This window comes from Pogona vitticeps, chromosome 11, assembly GCF_051106095.1.
Source record: "Pogona vitticeps strain Pit_001003342236 chromosome 11, PviZW2.1, whole genome shotgun sequence".
Taxonomy (NCBI): Eukaryota; Metazoa; Chordata; class Lepidosauria; order Squamata; family Agamidae; genus Pogona; species Pogona vitticeps.
In genome coordinates, this window is record NC_135793.1 from 20,262,454 (window position 1) to 20,282,475 (window position 20,022).

General features: G+C 41.5%; 2 protein-coding genes across 16 annotated transcripts in view; both read right to left on the reverse strand.

Annotated features, from left to right (window-relative positions):
• Positions 1-2,490, reverse strand: part of MTMR1 (myotubularin related protein 1) — a 51,461-nt gene extending 48,971 nt beyond the window's left edge. For 6 of the 11 annotated variants that reach the window (XM_072981070.2, XM_020801000.3, XM_078380597.1 and 3 more), the window contains exon 1: positions 2,326-2,489. Coding sequence is in view for 3 of the 11 variants with exons in the window: in XM_078380600.1 (XP_078236726.1) it covers positions 1,232-1,284 (53 nt within the window). In the remaining 8 variants the exon portion in view is untranslated. Of the gene's footprint in view, positions 1-1,231; positions 1,955-2,325 lie in introns of those variants that run through there. The other 5 variants (XM_078380600.1, XM_078380599.1, XM_078380598.1 and 2 more) reach the window with 3 other exon arrangements.
• A 2,952-nt stretch (positions 2,491-5,442) lies between these two features.
• The window catches only part of MTM1 (myotubularin 1), a 49,357-nt gene continuing 34,777 nt past the window's right edge, over positions 5,443-20,022 (reverse strand). For 4 of the 5 annotated variants that reach the window (XM_072981496.2, XM_072981495.2, XM_020801009.3 and 1 more), the window contains 5 exons: positions 19,723-19,929; positions 17,389-17,481; positions 16,473-16,586; positions 14,620-14,796; positions 5,443-7,744 (listed from right to left, as the gene is read on the reverse strand). In XM_072981496.2, the coding sequence (XP_072837597.2) occupies positions 7,580-7,744; positions 14,620-14,796; positions 16,473-16,586; positions 17,389-17,481; positions 19,723-19,929 (756 nt within the window). In that variant the 3' untranslated portion in view covers positions 5,443-7,579. The remainder of the gene's footprint in view (positions 7,745-14,619; positions 14,797-16,472; positions 16,587-17,388; positions 17,482-19,722; positions 19,930-20,022) is intronic. The other variant, XM_020801010.3, reaches the window with a different exon arrangement.

The window sequence follows — 20,022 nt, forward strand, 5'->3', positions numbered from 1 at the left end:
TTGTAAGGAGACATCTTACATCAATTAACAGGCAACATGAACGCAAAGATCAATAAGTATACAAAAATAAAAATAAAAATGTCACTCTGAGAAATGGAGAACACAAGTACAGTAGTACTAACAATCCAGTCAAAGCAGTAATGAATAACAGTCTATCTAAAAACCACAGACATTGTAGCTGATAACCTTAGATCTGTCACATCCTCTTAGCATGGTTGACAGAATAAAAAAGCACAGGGTTCCTGCATCTTCAGCCGCCTGCAGAAGAGGGTATTTCAGCGATTATAGATTCACTCTTCTGCATAACTACAATACAGAAGCCCTGTTCTTTTTGCATCTGACAACTCATAAATCTTAACCCATCTTTTCTTGCAGAATTATTGTGCAGTTTAAAGAGTACCATGTGCTGCTTTTATCACCCTGGTGGAAAGTAAATGGAGTAAAATACAGTACAACCAAATTTGAGACAGTTAATATCAGAGACTTGGTTATTCTTTTCTAACACATACTGCTGGATTGAAAAATGACATTATTGAGTTGACTCACCCAGTTTTTCTTAAAATTAAAATTGTTGTTAATGATTTCCTTTATTTTAAGTAATTCTCTTTCCCAGTGTTCATGAGACACCCTTACACAGCTTTAAACTTATCTTTGACTACTTGCACGAAGCTTCAGTATTTATAAAGTACGTTATCTGTCTGCAGTGGCACCAACATGAATTTCATTTCTAGAATAACGTAGTACCAAAATGCTTCAGGTTTCCTCAGTCATCTCTGTAAGCATCATGTAAGAGAGATGTTCAGTGTTAACATCCCCATAAGAGGTGGCAGTGTTGCCATCCACTGTGTTTGTAGGAGAGGCAATGCTTTAATTTGGGACTTTGACTCTACAAATGGATTCCTTAGTCCAGAATCCTACTAACTGCAATTAGCCATAATGTGCTATGGCTAATTGCAGTTAGCTGATAAGGTACTGGGTTCTGACTCAGCTGCATGACACATAATAAACCTGATTTGTTGCAGCCAAGAAGCCCCTGTGGCAAACTGCACAAACCTTACACAAACACCAACAAAATCCTGACTTATATCAGCTGTCTTGAATGCCAGGCTTAACAGAAAGAAGGAATATGAGTTTAATAAGGAGTTACACCAGCTTTGAACATAATGCACAGCAAAAAAATCCTCCGAGACATACATGCCCATAAACGTAACACAAACCATGTACTACTTACCTTGGGAGGCAAACTGCCTCAAGTTCGGAAATCACCACAGTGAAAATCAGCATGTAACAGGCAATGCCTACAGTGCTTTCTTAACTTGAATCAAGTTGCCTCCCAAAGGCAGGCCATTTCCATTGCACCAGTGTAAAATCCCAAGATGTCTGCCACAAGTAATACTGCCGTAATTGCTTATGCTTTAACACCTGTCTAAATTATTGCAATCAACCATTCACCTGACCACTACTTGGCTTAGCTTCTTGTATAAAAGGTGATGGCATTGTTCGCAACCTTCCCTTTTATTCAGGGAGATGCTTCCATGAGTAATCTGCCCTTTCCTGCAGACTAGCAACTGCTGGAAACTTAGTAAGAAGTTGTAGGAAGGGTTTTGCTGTAGGAAGAGCATACATGACATTAAAGGTGGGGCACAAGCACACCTCAATGTCCTCCGGCATGAATTCTGATGAAATGGATGACGTGCAAGGGCCAATAACTTCTCCTAATGTCATCTGGGAGGTCCCAGTTTTAAGTTTATAACTACAGGCCCTCCAAACATAAAATGCAGCAGCAAGAAAGTGTCCTGCACGGATTGCAAGGAATGCAGAGGACCAGGAAAGGGGGGGGGGGAGAAAGAAAGAAAGAGCAAAGTTAAGTTCTGTGCAACAGCGCTTACTTTCGGCCTCCCTCTTCTTCCAGCCGCTCTCCTGCAAGTTTACGAGCTGCACCTGGAGATCCTCCTCCTCATCATCATCCTCCTCCTGCGCCCTCGTCTTCTTCCCTCCCGCACAGGGCAGGGCAGGGCAGGGCAGGAGGGGGCCCCGACTCCGCCACTGAGGGGAGGGGGGGCGGCCTTCAAGGCTCTTTTGGTGGCCTTCCCCCCTCAACACCCACGCAACTACACACACACACACACACACACACAACCTGTGCAGCCCAACTCCCAAGCGCACCCTGGCAAGGAGGGAGGGGGGGACTCACCCCTGAGGGGGGTTGGAGTGTCTCTCCCGCGCCTCCCCCAACGACGCAATTCACGGGGTACACACCGTGTGTGTGTGACACTGACACACACACACACACACACACACACCCCGCCCCTCCTCTCCACCGACCTGTCCAGGGCCTCCACGCTGGACTGCCGAGAGCCGGCGGCGCTCGACGACGACGTCCCACCAACTGCCGCCGGCCCTCCTCCTCCTCCTCCTCCTCCGGCCGCCGTCCCGCCGGGCCCGGGCCCGGGCCCTGAGGGCAACCGGCTGGGCCGCCGGAGAGGACCGAGGCCGCCGACGCCCCCCTCCGCCGCGCCGGTCCCGCTCCCTGTCGCCGCCGCTGCCCGGCCGTCCATATTGGCGGCGGCGGCGGCGTCGAGATGGGGCGCGGGCGGCCGGGCGGGCAAGACTCGCTTCCTCGGCTCCGTCCTGGCTTCCCGCGGGGCGGCCTTTCGGAGGAGGAGGACGAGGAGGACCGGGCGGGCAGGCAGGCAGCGCCCGTCACCTGGCGGCGGCCTCCTCCTCGGTGGGAGCAGCGCCCGGCCGCCTTTACCCAGAGGCCTCCGCGGCCGGCCAGAGGGAGGGGGGGGAGAAAGGGCGGGTTCTGAGAGGAAGAATTTACCTCAGAGAAGAGCCACTCTGCCTCTCTCGTGTGTGTGTGTGTGTGTGTGTGTGTGTGTGTGTGTGTGTGTGTGTGTGTGTGTGTGTGTGTGTGTCCCTGACACAAATACTTCCCTCTCACAACACGCACACTGACACACACAGAGGTGACCCGTCTCTCTCTGTACCTGTATAGGTGTGATCTTTATAAGGGACACGCACCCACCCAGGAGGACACAACACTCCAGATAGTAAAAAAAGGGGGAATGGCTATGTATAGCTGTGTGTATGTGACACACGCATGTTGTTACACACATACACATAGATGCAAACTCAGGTGTGTCCCCCTGCTTCGCCTCTTGGTCTCTGCCAGATGTGTGTGTTTAAAACTCACCACCACCCCCCCGCAAGAGTAAGTGGAATAGAAGTCGATGAAGGGTTTAGAGACACATAGCCCAAATCCAGGGTGTTCTGATCGATCGATGGGCAGATGGCACATACAAATAAGACAGTATTAAACCCTGAACACTTAATTAGCTCTGCAAACAACTTAGGAAAGCTTTGAACTGCCTCCCACCTCCTCCTTAGCTGGTCTAACGACTGACAAATGGCAGGAAATGTATGGCCTGGGTGATCAATTCTGTATGTACTCCAGTAGCCGTGGGGTCAGTCCCAGCAGTGGACATCTGGATAGCAAGGTTCAGACCATTCCTCTGAAATAACCGATTGTTGCCTAGCTAGGTATGTCAGTAAAACTAGCAACCTCTATTTTTTCTCTCTCTCAAGTTTCAGAAAAGACAAGGCAGGCAGCATTTCAGAGATACAACACATTATGCCTTACCTATTTGATATCCCATCCGGCTTGACAATGCCCTGTCCCGAGGTGGCTACTCAGTAACAATCTTGTGCAATGCAGTGAACAGTGGCTTATTTCCACTTAAATCATAATACGTAATGATGTCTGTGTGGTGATGTTTGCATATACAGTTTCCCTGAAAAGAAGACCTAACCTGAAAATAAGCCCTAGAATGATTTTTCAGGATGCTCATAATATACAAGCCCTATCCCAACAATAAGCCATAGTTGAGTGAAACGCCACCTTCCACCATTGTGAAGCAACCAGAAGATGACATGACTGCATCTGAATAAACGTAGATTGTTGTACATGAAAAAAAAAATCCCCTGAAAATAAGCCCTACTGCTTTTTTTGGAGCAAAAATGAATATAAGACCCTGTCTTATTTTCTGAGAAACACGGTAGTCATTTGAGCCAGCATTTGCAAATTAACGCAAAAATGTTCTTCTTGTGTTCCTTTGTCCTATTTATTTATTTATTTATTTAATTTATACCTCGCCTATCTGGTCATTTTGAACACTCTGTCCTCCTTTTTTGGTGATGGAGCAGTGGCCACCCTGGGTAGATGTGGGCTGGGTCAAAGCTTACAGCTGTAGAAAAAATGTACAACAAAAACAAACCAAAGGAATCATTAATGACTGGAGTGCCCAATGATTTGGTTCAAATGGCCAAATCTCACCAATGTAGTCCCCCACCCCTCTTTCCTATAAATGGCTCTCACCTTGGTGTGATTCTGTTTCAAAGACCTTAACAGGAAAAATGTGATAAACATCTTTTTTTAAAAAAGAGGTTTGATATTGGTATTTGTAAAAAGAAAATTGTCATGACAGCAGATTACAAAGAAAATAAAATATATTTTTTAAAAGGGCACTTTTTCTTCTCCACTATATCTGCTAATGGTATTTAAACTCAGAATCATTAGGAAGTGTAACAGAAAAGCACCTGCCTTCTCTTGTACCACTTCACTGTCCATGGTTCCATCTGTAAGGCTGAGAAGGTAGCTATTGTACTTTAAAAAAAAACAAAGGGGGGGGGGAGTAAAAGAAGCAAAAGTGTGGTGCAGTGGTTATAATACTGGATTCCGTCTTGAAAAGTCCACATCGGGGTTAACTCTGAGCCAGAAAACTCACTGCATGGATTTTGGCTAGTTACTTTCTCTTGGCTTGACTTATAGGGCTAATGTGAGAAAGAACAGGCAGGACACACAAACAAGAGCTAAACAAACATCTATCAAATTCTAAAGCAGTCTGACAACAGGTTATAACTACTTTGGAGGAAGGGTTGAAAAAAACAGCATGCATACTCCCCCCCCCAAAAAAAGACCAACCGTTTTTACAATAAACAAGATCTCCTGATTCTGTCCTAACGGTAAGCCATAACTGATAACATGCATGAGAAAAGTTAGGAGACAAAAAACAAAGAACTCTGACTAATTCACCCGTGGGGTTTCTAGCTGCCGTGAAACCTGCATAACAAGTCCAAGACCTTCAAAATGGCTGTCATGCCGAGTTCGGTCATTGCAATATTGTTTGATTAAGAAGGCGATGTCCTCTACTGTGCAATGCCACTGACGGTGGCACGGAAGTACTTCTGGCTACTTACATGGAGCACAGGTGGGCAACTGTGTGCCTTCGGATATTTTCAGACCACACCTCCCATAATTCTTCACAATTCGCTATATGAGCTAGGGCTCATGGAATTTGTAAGCTAAAAACAAATCTGAAAGGCCAGAGTTCCTGGAGAATTGGGTCAGGCTGTACATTTTACCAGAAAAGAAGCATAAAGAAGTGTTTGCTGTTTATTTTGTATGACTTAAGCAGGTATTAAAAAAAGAATCAAGTGAACTTTCACCATGATACACTTTCCAGAACAACATTATATTCTCCACAAATCAAGATAGAGTGCCACCAGTGCTGGGGACAACATAAATCAATGGTATGGAAATAATGAGAAGGCAAGTGTATTTAAATTTGTTTTACAGTATTCCCCACTCCCCCCCCCCAAAAAAAGAGTTGAGCAGGTAGTGTATTACTTAGTAAAAACTAGTGACCTCTTCATTCATTAATAGCAGACACAATGAAAAACACACTCATCGTAGATATACAACCAGCAGAACATTTTAGGGTTGCAATGAAAAATGAGATGTTTATAACAGTATACTGAAAGCACACAAAAGGCAATTTATATTAGAATCTGCATAGCTTTTCAGTTGCAGAGCTTTATATTTTGCCATTTAGAAAAGACTGATGGGATAATTTTGAGTTTCCATGTAATTCAAATTATGCATTTCATTTTCAGAATGGCTTCCCTTGCAGGAAACAAAGCAATCTATATGTGCAATGAGATACAGAAGACAAAAGAATATCGAGAGTGAAATTTAAAGAACAGATATCAAGTGGAAATAAATCATACTTTTAGCTAGCTCAACTTATTACTAGTACTTCAGCCTTATCCCTGAAGAAGGAGTGCAAATTTCTTAGTATATTATTTACTTAGTATTAATGTGCTCCATTTTCCTTGTAATGAAAATATACTACAGTATTTCTAAAATATTCCAATGTACTCTACAACTAAGAAATTTAAAGTATTTAATGGACTTTGACTTTAAATTTTAGAACTGCAAATATTTACACTTTACAAAAAAGACTATTTCATACATTTAAACTTAATTTACACATTGTCCTATAATATCTTTGCGCCTTACATTTTGTAGATCAAAACTTACACATACAATAATTTACAACTGGTAAACATAACACCCCCCAAAGAGCGAAATATTTTTAAAATAAGTCAGTTAGCTACAAACCATCCTTCACAAATCCTATGCTTTAAGTTGTTCTGAACTGACGCAATACCAGTTTTAAAAAATTATCTCTTAAGGAAAAGATGAATTAAAATATCAAGTTACAAGCTCTGTGCTGACTTTACAAGTGCTCATTACGTTAATTTTTAAAAAAGATTCCTGAAAGGAACAGATTATAAAATTTAACAGAAGACTAACATGAAGATAGCAAATAAAATGATTTGCAAATTTTAAATCTCTTCAGTGCATACATTGCTCGAGAGCTTAGAAAAGTTTTTTTTAATTGCCAATTCCCAAATCACCCAGCAAAAACAGGCACTAGCTATCCTGGCTCAGAGATCTGGAGGGCCATCCAATAAATGAACTTCACCAAGCTCTGCAATACTATTTGTAAATTGTTTTAATATATTTCCTAAGAGTTTAATCCATGAAGGGGACCCCCCCACACACAAACATACACATTCTCTCCCCCACCCCTTGCCTCTAAAGAATCAAACATTAATCTACTTTGGGAATAAGGCTGCTGCTTTGAATAGGCACAAAAGTTTGGAGACTTTTAGTTGTGATAGCTTATTGCTACCAATGCAATAATTTTATTATATCAATAAGAAGCTATATAAATCGTAATTTGCACAGTATGTGCTCCTCAACGGCATGTCTCTTCTGTCAACTTTACCTCTCTCTCTCTCTCTCTCTTCTCCAAAGGCATGCATATGATTCAGCAAAGTCCTCACTGGCATGGATGGCACTTTGCTCAATAAACGAGCTTAAATACATAACTTAAGTGTGAGCAAGGAAAGGTCTGTAAATGAAAACAGATTCATACTACTCTCTGAAAGTTGGCAGTTATGACTGAAAGCATTAGTTAATAGTACAATGGGGAAAATGTTTAAAATGCTTGTAACCACTAGCTGAATAACATGTTCCCAGGCAAATGGTTCTGAAAGGCACATAAATCCATTTTAAAAGCCCACTTGTGTTCAAATCCTCTCCTATGCGGACAAAGATTTTAGGACGAAGCTCTATATAAGGCATCCGTGTTTTCCACTTGTCCATGTACTTCAGAATGAGCACCACCTGTTATGTAATGTTTCAAGAAAATAATCCAACTAGCTTCCTTCAAAAGTGAGTTTGCAAATGTGACACCATTTGCGAAGAAGAGGAGGAGGAGGAAGAATTGGAAAGTTTAGGGTTATTTGTGATTTGCAGCTCTTCTAGTCGCTTCATATAGTCATCTCGCAACGCCAGGAGTTCCATGTAGCGCTGTTCCACTGGATTCGGCTGCTGAAACATTTAAAAGTTAAAACATTTAAACATGGGGAAGGATGCGAGTGGGACCATATAATACATCCGCGGCACAATCTGAATCTTGTAGCTATTTCATGGACCTACTAATGTTATTTAACAGAAACCTTTGTAGACTGCAGCCCCATCATATACTTTGTATTTAGAAAAACACACATACTGTACATCTTAGTTCTCCACAGATGAAAAATCTGCTTATCTTGATGAAAATCTTAACAATAAGGATCCTGGTTATTGACATAGTTACTGTACTTTCAAACAAATAGCCTAAAGATACATGGACTCCCCATATGCTACCGGCTTGTCTCTCCACAAGCTGATTTGTTAAGGCCATGTATGTGTGATGTTGGCTGCCTTCACACATAGCGATAAAGCAGAACTTAAGAAAAATCTAGGTTAATGTATCATGTTATGTTCTTCTGTTCCAGCCCGTTTACATATGCATGGGGCTTCTCACTAGCATGACTGGTGCAATAAAACCATGAATTATTTGTTTAGCATGTCATATAGGATCCTTCCAGTAAATTCCCAGCTTGTGTTGCTCATAACTTTCTACAACAAAAAGTGAAGGAAGATACTACAGGAACAGCTATCCCTGACTTGATTATAACTCATAAAAAAACTGGTGGAAGCAGCAGCAGCAAGAGGAGCTCTGGGGGAGAGGGACCATGTTCTACTTGACTTTGTGTTTTCAAATGAAAAAAAGCAGGATGTTGCCACACATATGTGCTGGACTTTAGGAAAGCCAATTTTAATAAACTCAGAACAATGATAGGTAAGGTTCCATAGCAGGAGATCCTAGCAGGAAAATGAGTTCAAAATGGATGAGTGTTTCTTAAAAAGGCAGAACTTAAACAATTCAAACAAAAAGAAGAAGAAAAGGTGCAAGACAGGAAATAAAGAGTAATTTGGCTCCACCAAAAGCTCAGAGAGGTACAAAAAATAAAAAAGGACACACACGGGAAGCATAAGGCAGGACAGGCCACAAAAGAAAAGTACAGATAAGTAGTAAAGAATTGCAGGGATGGCGTTAGGAAGGCAGCTGACAATGAGCCCAGGTTAGCATGCTAAAAGTACCAAAACAGCAATCTTCAGGTACATGTATAAGACTATCATTTTTTAAAAGTCTGCATTAAAATCCCAATTTTTCCCATTTCTAATTTTATATGTTATTGGCAATTCTTTCATGGCCTATGGCAAAAAACAAAACAAAAAAACTCAGCAAGTTGAAACATGTCTCTCAGTAAATTAGTTTATATTTTCGCTCCTCAAAAAGTGAATTCCTTTTATCCATACAAAGATCTTCAAAGCAAATATAAGATTTTCAGTGGTTGCAACTCTGAAGGCTACAGAGACACATTGCTTGGCTTTTTTCCAGCATGCTGTAAAGACTTTCAGAGACACTACAGAAAAGTGACTACTTCTTTCTTAGTGGCTCACTGATAAAGGCTGTACAGTATTTATCAAATACAGAAGCTCCCTTCTCTGTTGGCTTCCAGCTATTCTGCCAAATCTTGAGGATAAGAAGTACTGTGCATTTACCATCTTGCTCTGCCTGGCAGATCAACATTTAAACAAGAGTTGACCAGCAAGGGATAGATAGAATGCTTCAAGAGAATTCTCACAGAAATTGCAGGGGCCCGATAGTAAAAATTTAGCCCTTTCAAGTGCTTTTAACCTGTTTTTTTTTTCAACTGTGTTTTTATACGGCTTGTTTGCTGGCCTCCCACAAGGAAGGGCAGGATTTAAGCTGAGTTGATGAATGAATATATAAATAAATATGGAAAAAGCTGCAGTTCTCTAATAGTAAAGAATTTCAGTTGCTCTTACTTCAAAGTAGTATAGTTATATTTGGCTTTCATTTTCAGGCATGTGCACATTCATGTATTTGTTGTCTTGCTTATGGCAAAATATATGAAGGAAGAAATTACAATACTCCCATACAAAAAAAACCTACTCATGTCTGTCATATGGGAGAATTCACTCAGCTCTCTCCTTTAGACATTACACTAGGAGCACAAGTACTGTAGAGGATACATGAGTGAGCCATATCAAGTCCTCATGTCAGTATAATGTCCAGCGCCTCTCCAGTCTGCCCACCATCAAAGGTTCCTGGTTCTGAGACCTCACACACGTGACTATGTGGACAACTATCCATATGTATTATCTGCAGACCATGCTTCCTTACACGGTTTGAAGCAATGTTTGATGCTCATGCATAATTTGATGTAAGCTGAGATGAACAGACTTTTTCAGTGTCCTCAGAGTCAAGCAGCTACTGAAAACTCAACAGCGATTCAGAAATTCAGTCTGGCTGTGCATTCAGCCTCTAGATGAGGGTGCCCCTAAGGACTCAGGTATAGCCCTTCCACTGGTGGTTTAATCCTGTGGTTTAACTCCCACTACCTCTTCCTTTAGCCAGTTTCTCCAATTAAAAGTTTGGTTGCTTGACCAGAGTCATTTATTGTTAAATCATCCCATTCTTTGTGTAGGTTTTGCCTATTGTACACCCTTGTGTACAATGCAGCCTTGTGGCTGTAGCCAAAACTGTGCTCACAACCTAGGGTTCAATCCCAGGTAGCCGGCTCAAGGTTGACTCAGCCGTCTATCCTTCTAAGGTCAGTAAAATGAGTACCCAGCTCGCTGGGGGGGGGGCAATGTGTAGCCTGCATAATTAACTTGTAAACCACCCAGAGTGTGCTTGAAGCACTATGGGGCTGTATATAAGCAGCACGCTTTTTTGCTTTTATAAGCTGTCTCCCATGCACTCCACTAACAGGAGCTACAAAACCGTGCAACATAGGTGAACACACCACTGATCATAGTGCAACCACAGCTGCCTTTTCCCATTTATGATGCGCATGGAAAAATCTATAACGACAGAAGGCACAGCAGGCCAGAGAAGGCAGCCATTCTATGTGATGATTCAAACAGTCTGAACTGAGATGAAGAGAATGAGAAAAGCAGAGTCATGGAATAATGGAGCTGGAAGGGGCCTATATGTCCATTGAATCCAACTCCCTGCTCAGTGCAGGAATCCACATCAAAGTAGATCTGACAGATGGTTGTCTAATTTTCTCTTAAATTGCCTCTAGCGTTGGAGCACCCACCCCCTCCCAAGGTAACTGTTGTACTGCCCTAACATCCTGCACTCTAGCCTGATTGAGAAGAGACAGTTACGGAATTTTCCCTGGTACTCATCGAAAAGCTGGCCTCCTGTACCGTAAGCCCATTATTACATGCCCTGTACTTTGTGATGATCAAGAACAGATCCTGCACTTCTTCTGTATAAGAATTTTAAAAATGCTACCCTATCTTCCCTCTGTCTTCTTTTCTCAAGGCTAAACATGTCCAATTCTTTCAGTCTCTCCTCCTAGGGCTCGGTTTCCAGCCTCCTGGGCATCCTTGTTGCCCTCCTCTGAACTTGTTCCAATTTGTCAGCATCCTTCTTGAAGTGTGGTGTCCAGAACTGGACACAGTACTTAATAAGGTCTAAATGGTGCCGAATAGAGGGGGACTAATACCTCATGGGATTTGGAAACTATACTTCTGTTAATGAAGCCTAAAATAGCATTTGCCTTTTTTCTAACCAAACCACACTGTTGGCTCATATCCATCTTGTGATCTGCGATTTGAAGAGCCTTCTCACTTGCAATATTGCTGAGCCAGGTATCCCATCTTGTAACTGTGTTTGTTCTTTTTCCTAGGTATAGAACTTCGCACTTATCCCTGTTAAATTTCATTCTCTCATTTTCAGCCCACTATTAAAGCCTATCAAGATCTTCAGTTTCATTCTTGTCTTCCAGGGTTTTAGCTATTGGACCCAATTTTGTGTCATTTGCAAATTTGTTACGAATTCTCTGCAATTCCCCATCCAAGTCATTAATAAAAAGAGCACCGGGCCCAAAACTGAGTTTTGGGGTGCCCCACTTGTTACCTCCTCCCAGTCTGAGAAGTAGCCATCGATAATAAGTACTCTCTGAGTATGATTTGATAACCAACTGTGTATCCACGTGGCAGTTTTTCTAGTCTGCCCACACATGGTCAGCTTGCTAATCAGAATATTATGGAGCAGTTTGTCAAGAGCTTTGCTGAAGTCAACATATATTATCTCTACAGCATTCCCACCAACTACCAGGGAGGTCACCCAATCAAAAAATTACTGGATTACTGTAACACATTCTACATGGGGTTGCCTTTGGAAAGTATTCAGAACTTCACCAAGTCCAAAACACTACAGTCAGACTGTTAACTTGGGCTGGTTACAAGGATCACATAACCCTCCTTATTACAGCAGCTCCACTGCCTGCTGAGCTATTTCCCAGCACAATTCAAAGTGCTGTTTTTTCATCCTATAAAGTCCTAAATGGCTTGGGGCGAAGCTATCTCAGAGACTGCATCTCCTTTTATAAGCCTGCCTAGGTGTTAAGATAATCAGGGGATGCCTTGTTTTTTGGTCCCATCACCCTCACAGTGGTGTTTGGTGGAGACACAAAAGAGCGCCTTCTCTGTGGCTGCTCCCAGACTCTGGAACTCCCTCCCACAGGAGGCCACATCTTTGCTGTCCTTCCACAAGCAGGCAAAGACCTTTCTCTTCAGGCAGGATTTTCCTTAGTAACTGGTTGTCTAAGAGAGGTTTTAATCAGGATGGTCTGTATTTCTATTGCTTTTAAATCTGTTTTAGAATTGCTTTTACCTAACATTTTTAATATGATTATTTAATACTTTAAAAATATGTTAATCATTTTTGTTTTTTTTAGTTTTTAATATTGTGTTTTTAATTATGTAAACCACTTTGGGCTCTTTTTTTAAGGAAAAAGGCAGAATAATGTTAAATAAAAAAATAAATAGTCCAGTAGGCATCCTTCAGTCTCGAGAGACTATGGTAACGTGCTTTGTATGGAGGTCTTGGAACAGCATCTAGTGGGGCTGAGGAGGCCAATCCAAGAGTGACAATCCCTTCCAGTCTGAAGACAAATACAATCTGTCCCCTGTCCAGCTCCCTGATTTTGCTGCTTTCGCGACTGCCTCTTTGCCTCGGCCTGTTGTACAAGTGTCTAATAAATAATAATAATAATAATAAACAAATAAATAAGTGGTAAGATTAGTCTGTCAGGATTTGTTCTTGACAAATCCATGCTGGCTTCTACAGTAGTTATTACTGCACTGTTTTCAAGGTGCTTGCAGAGTAACTGCTTTATATTGTGTTCTAGAATTTTCCCTGAGATTTATGTCAAGCTGACTGATGTATCGTTCCCAGATTCCTCCTTTTTGCCATTTTTGAAGACAGGGACATTAGATTTCCTCCAATCATCCAGCATGTCATCCATGATTTCAAGAAAATATTAGATAGTGGTCCTGAGAATTCTTCAGCCAATTCTTTCATACTCTTGGGTGCAGTTCTTCCAGCCCTGGAGATTTGAACCCATTCACACTAATAAGATATTCCTTGACTATTTATTTATCAATATCAAGCTGCAGTCTTATCCTCTCCCTTTGTATTTGTCAACACCAGGCAAATATGAAGCAGGAATTTATGAACTAAAGTAGGAATTGAGCACTTTTTCCAGCCTCACTGAGTAGCCTCTTTTCACTGACTTTTGCCACATACGTACCTGAAGAATGATTTTTTGTTCCTTTTAGTATCTCTTACTAAACTCAGCTCATTCTCAGCTTTTGCCTTCCTGACATCATCCCTACAATTTTTTACTATTTGTCTGTACATATATTCGCAGTTCCATGCACCCACTGTACATGATAAAAGAGGAGCATTTTGTGGAGAAGTGCTTATAGCCGTACTGTATTCTGTTTGCATGTTGTCATGTTTGCCTGGATGTGTGGTTTAGAGAGAGAGAAGTGAATTCCATATATATTTTTTACACATGTACACACAACAAACAAAATTGTCAAAGCACCTGGATTGTACTTTGAGATGTCTACTACTGCCTGAGTGCACAAACCATTTATCAGTCTGTCTTTACAAAGGAATTTCCAAAACATATTAGGCATTTTAGTAAACATTAGAAGAACAGTTTCCCTTTTAGGTTGAGGTCACTCCCTCCCCAAATTTCCCCATCCTATATAGATATATTTAGGCACACACCGAGGAAGGAAAAATTGTCCAGATCTTTTTGTATCACTGTCTGCATTGACCTTCATGTAGTTGGTGGTGGTTTATTTTCTTAAATTGTCTGTTCTGCATGTTTTCAGTTCTCAGCCATGGAACACATTCAGTGAATTTACTGGAGAATTAACTCAACAATGAAAATAAGGTGTTTTGCATCATGTCCTCAAAACTTAAATGTTGATAATATGCTGCTCCTTGATAATCTGAAGCTATACATGTTAACTTCATGTCTGGTCTGCAGCAGAGCAGACCTGTTTCATAAGATGCTATGCAGTTACTTTTAGTTGTTGCCATGTGGTTACAACCCAATTGTACCCTATAGTGTGTGAAAATGATCTGTGGTGGTTTCAGGAAAATCCTCTGAGGGCCGTGGAAATCATGCTTTTTTAAGACAGAATGTGAGCAACTGGAAGTTAAATTTTTCAAATGTAACCACTCACTATGTGGCTTGTTGATCTGTTCTGAATTTAAGTTTGTTTTAAAATTATATGCTCTTTATTTGTTCAGAGCTGAACATTTTTTATGTTGTAAAAAGGACCTCAGTTAGGAGGGTGAGGAGACTCGAGACAGCCACAGAGAACGCTAGACTAGCTAGACTGATTCTCCTACTCAGAATAACACAAATTCATGTTATCCTATTAGGTTACAGATATATAAATATAACTACCACAAAACACTACATTAGGCTTCCAGTTCTTCTCTTTACAGTAAGATTTAAAAAGCTTACTTGTTGCCTAATCCTTGGGTTCCACCGAATGTAATAATTAACCCAAAGTTCCAGGTGGCGCATGCTTGCTACTGGATAAAGGGCACGATTCAATTCTTTAGTATAAAAAGGATTGATATATTTCGATTTTGTGCTGTTGATCAAAGACCAAAGAGACAATGTTTTCTCGCTCAATTTCTGCCAGGAAAGAAACCGGGGGGGGGGGGGGGGGAGAGGAAAAAAGAGTCAGCAAGCATTAACATCAACTACAGTGGTGCCTCGCTTAACGAGCGCACCGTATAACGACGAAATCGCATAGCGATCCGTTTTTTCGGATCGCTAATGTGATCGCTCAACGTTTTTCCAATAGGGGAAAATTCGCTTTGCGAAGACCGGTAAGCGTTTCGCTTACCGATCTTCGCAAAACGAACCCCGACGATCAGCTGTTCGGCGGCCAAAATGGCCGCCGGAAGCCTGGAAATGGCCCAAAATGGCTGCGCGCAGCGTTTTCGCGCCCTCGTTAAGCGAGGCGAGGGCGCGAAAATGGCTGCCGGCCATCCTGAAGCATCGCTGAACGGTGAGTATCTGGCCCATTTGGAATGCATTAAACCATGTTTAATGCGTTCCAATGGAAATCCCTGCCCCGTTCAACGATGCTTCAGCATAGCGAAGGTTAATCCGGAACGGATTAACCTCGCTATGCGAGGCACCACTGTATATGTGACACCACAGAGAAGTCTAACTTCATAGCTTCTGCATTTAGGTAACAGACATATGTTGATTTTTAAAAGCATGTCACAGGGCAGAACTGGTGAACTGCAAGCATTCATTATTTTTAAATGAACATAAATGAATATAAGAACACAAGAGAGTCTTGTTGAACCAAACTAAAACCCTGTATAGTCCAGCATTTTAACCTGGGGTTCAATCCCAGGTAGCCGGCTCAGGGTTGACTCAGCCTTCTATCCTTCCAAGGTCAGTGAAATGAGTACTCAGCTCACATGTGGGGGGGGGGATGTATAGCCTGCATAATTAACTTGTAAACCGCCCAGAGAGTGCTTGAAGTGCTATGTGGCGGTATATAAGCAGCACACTTTGCTAAGCGGCATGCTTCTGCTTTGCTTTTGGACTGAATTTTGCAGGCAACTCAGTGCATCAGCAACTAACTCCCTCACCACTTTTCCTTTATCAGCCTCACAGGCCAAATCTGCCCCACAAGAACGATCCATTTGGCCCAAAGGGTCCCAGAGGAGGGACCTTCTTCTCCCTAAAGAAGGGAGAGGGGCAGAACAGCAAGTAGATCAAACCTCAGTCAATTAGGCCACAGCAAGTCAACCAACACTGCCTGCCAACACGGGAAGGGAAAACGGGGGGAAATGTGCCTTGCACTCAGACCCCAGCTAAGGACCACCTAAGGCTGCAACTGCAGGGACTCAGAGAGCATAGGATACAGCGAAGGAGGCTCTGAGTGCTTGCTGAATCTCCTTCCTTGCCATCACATTCAGGATGACAGGTAGCAAGCAAATCCATCTTCAGCTGGCACCTGGAGGAATCGCTTGCTGAAATACCAGTGGAATCGCTTTTTCTGTACAAAGAGAAACACCAACACGCTTCCTTCTGCACAGGAAAGGGACAGTAGGCAGTGTGACGTCAGGGACTGAGGACCTAGTGATGGAGCTGGTCTAAGGGTCTGGTCCCAAAGAACAGTGTCGCTCTAAAAACCAACCTCACCTCCTTGCTTTACTACCAGTATTCTACTTCCACCCGTTTCATTTCACCCTTATAGTACTATGACCTGACACAGCTATACAAAGTGTTTTTAGGAAGGAGTTATTAAAGACACAGTATTTATGTCATGTGGTCACTGTACTAACCTCTTTTTCCCGTACACTGTCGGAGCTGTACAAGAAAGTACCAAAGCGGCAGCTATACAAGTGATCCAGAATTGTAATCAAAAATTGTTCATTGAATTCAAAAGCTGTAGGAAACTATATACAAGGAAGATAAATATTTAGAGCAATGCAGTTTAATTATCACAAGACATTCCAGTTGTCAATGTATATGCAAGTAATTCTGCAAAATTATAGCTGCCAAAATAAACACAAGGCAGCTCTAAAAACTTGAATACTGTGCTACATTGCAGTGACAGGGCCCACTGATTTCACAGAGATGCTTTTAAGTACTAAAACTGTCTCTCTCCTTTCTTTTCTGTTTTTTGTCCAAGCCCTGGACACAAAGAATAGTTCAGAAAGGGCCATTTAAGAAACCCTCAGAGTGATAGTTTTAAAAGCACCCAATAATCTCATGGATAGGCTGCAATATCAAGGGGGGAACCATCCTGAGAATTAATATAAGAAATACAGCCTAAATTCCATTACTAATCCCAGCTAGAGACCCCTGAATCAACTGCTGGATGGTAAAGCAACAGTTACATAAATCACAGAAACAGGATCTGGATTTAACCCCCAACCTGTATGTAATCCTGCGCTGAACTGAGAACCATGTGATTGACTTGTGAGAAAAATGCAGAGGATTATGCCGTAAATTTCACTGCCTCTCTTAATAATTTGGAAGAGAAAAGAAGTTGGCCAGGTTGCAGCTCTTTTTTTTTTTTTTTTTTGCTTGACAGAAGACAGCTTTTTTTTTCTTTTAAAAAATCTGGTAAGAATTTGTATTAAGATACTGCAAAGTTAGTGGACGCCCTAGACCATTTACATAGAAATAACCGGAGGGGAGTAAATAGCATGACGTCTGTCAACGCAGAAACCCAGTTTCAGAAACGCAGCTTACTTGTTTGGACATCTGCCACACACAGTCAATGAACTGGAGGAAGATGGGTGACCGGTCGGCATCCGCATGATTTTTGTCTCCATGGCCAATTCTCTGAAACGAACAGATGACACAAACTACACTTGAGACATCAGTAGAGATTCAAGTTTCACTCAGGTTGGTGACCTCCAATTTCTACAACAACAGTCCTTTTTTTTAAGGGTCTCAATGGTTTCAATGGAGTTAAAGCACATACTTCATTCCAGCCTTTATTTGTAGCCTTCATTTCTACTTTAATATGCCAAAACGCATTATGAAGAAAATTTGTAAGCTTATTCTGTTTAGGATAATTCGTTTTATAAGCATACAAGAAAAGCAATAATATATTAAAATGCATTATCTGTACCATTTTTGTAGACATACACCAGTGCCCTCCAATCTCCCCTACCCCAGTTATTTCCCAGTTTCCAAAAACCGAGCAATGTACAGCTAAAACGCCAACCTTTGTTCACCCAACAGACAGCTCATTTCTTCAAAAGCAGCCCTGGTTCCCAAAACAATTTGATGACACAAACAGAGGCTTTTAAAATGGACTTGGAGTTGTTTTCAAAGGACACATTAGTTTATTATTGAAACAGCAGTTAGCCGCCAAAGCTTCAGAGTTCCGATCCAGCAATGTGGTTTTGCTCAAGGCAAAGATTTAAAAGTCATGTCTCTTTGGTCTGGGAAAATCTGCTTAAGAAGACTGTCAACTCTGGCAACCCAAGTTTGCTTTAATGGCCTAATGGGAAACTATCACAGATAAATCACACTTATATACATGATAGCTAGACACAAAACACTGTTCTTTTAGACTAGAGTTAAATCAACAAAGATAATGGAAGAGTCCAGCTTTAGTAAATATGGTTTTAATCCCTTCACTAATTTATAATATATTTTATTGTTTTCCTACTTTAAAGCTTGAATCGTATGGCACGGTGCTTAAAGCTTAAGAAGAGGCAAGCTAATGCTTTTCTAGGCCACGCTACGTACAGAGAAATACTACTTCAAAAGGCTCTATGAAATGTCACCACTAAAATATTTTTGGAGGAAAAAAAGCGCATGAATCTAAGGCTGTGATTCTGCAAATGAACTGAATCTTCCATGTGTCAAAGCAACTTTAGTATATCAAGTCCAATAGCAGGCAGTCTACAAAACATATTAAAGCCCAGGCTGTTAAAGAAAACTCACAATTAAACTTTACAAACATAAAACATGTTCCTTGAAATTGTAGTACAACACTGATAGACTGCGTTCCTGTATAATACTGAGCAATATATAATACTGTATCAGTACTTTAGAGGACTCAATACAACTACCTGACATAGATTTTAGTAGTGTTTAAAGCCACCACGAAAGGTAGGGTGTTATTTTCCTCATTTATGTATGTGGCATGAGGGTGGTTAAAGCTATCTAAATGTTTCTGACACACAGGTGGGAGTGGCAGGCCTTTTTCAAGGTCACATAGTGAGTTGGTGGCATGCATGAAGGGGCTATGCAGGGGGCAGGAGCTCATGGGGGTGGGTGGGAGATCTGTCTCCGCGGCCCGGTCCAGCCGAATCCACGGACTGGCACTGGGCCGTGGACTGGTGGTTGGGGACCCCTGTCCTACATGACACCCACATTTTTGTTCACTCCCCCCCCCAATTTTCCTTTGTACTTAATGTAATGCAGTGAAATGGATTCTTAGTAAAACAGTTTTATTTAGCACAATTTCAGCTCTCTAGGAGGTGTTACAAAAATCTTTTGTACAGATGTAATCTAGGGTAACTCAGTTACGCTTAGATCCCACAGAAATATATGAGACACATGTTGAGCCATGATTAACCTATTTTGTATTGATTTTGAAGCAACACAAGTACAACAAATTTAGTCTGGATCCAATCCATTGGTCAGAATCTTACAGTTGATTTCTTCTTTGTGCAAAGGAAATAGCGTAACTTACAGAGGCAAATTGTCATTTATTAATGAGGTGCCATTTGGGTAATCTAGCCTATTTAACCATTAATCACCAATAGGATTCTGGCCATTATTATTCAGGCCACACAGAATAATGAACATTTATATACTGTACTTCATTCTTGATTGTTTTGTTTTCCATGAGCTATCATAATGCATTATTTCCAATATAGGGATTTATGGGGAAAAAGCAGTACAGAATCATTCCAAGCATATCAAATAAATGCTTTGTCAGAGTTCCTCACATAAACTCTTTCAAAAATGACTGCAGAGCCCTGCACATTACAGATGGTGAAACAGATGCAGAGAAAGAGTATCACAACATTGAGTCTAACTTGGTTTTTAATTTGTTCTCACCGATGCAAATTTGTGTCCGAAGCTTATCCATTCCTTCTGTACCAAGACTTCAAAGCCCAAAATTGTCCGGTAATAACTGTCCAACATCAACATAGCTAGGGAGGTGAGCTGCGCTGTGCGGTCCCAACCGTCACTACAGTGGACTAAGACGGAGCTCTTTCCAGAGGATACTTTGTCTGCTACTTGAATGGCGCCTGTTAAAACAAGCTGACAAAAAGGAAGTAAAAACAGTGTAGATTTGTGTGTGTGTGTGCAGAGATATATGCCAAAGTCTACCAGGTTGACGACTGAATTAAAAGA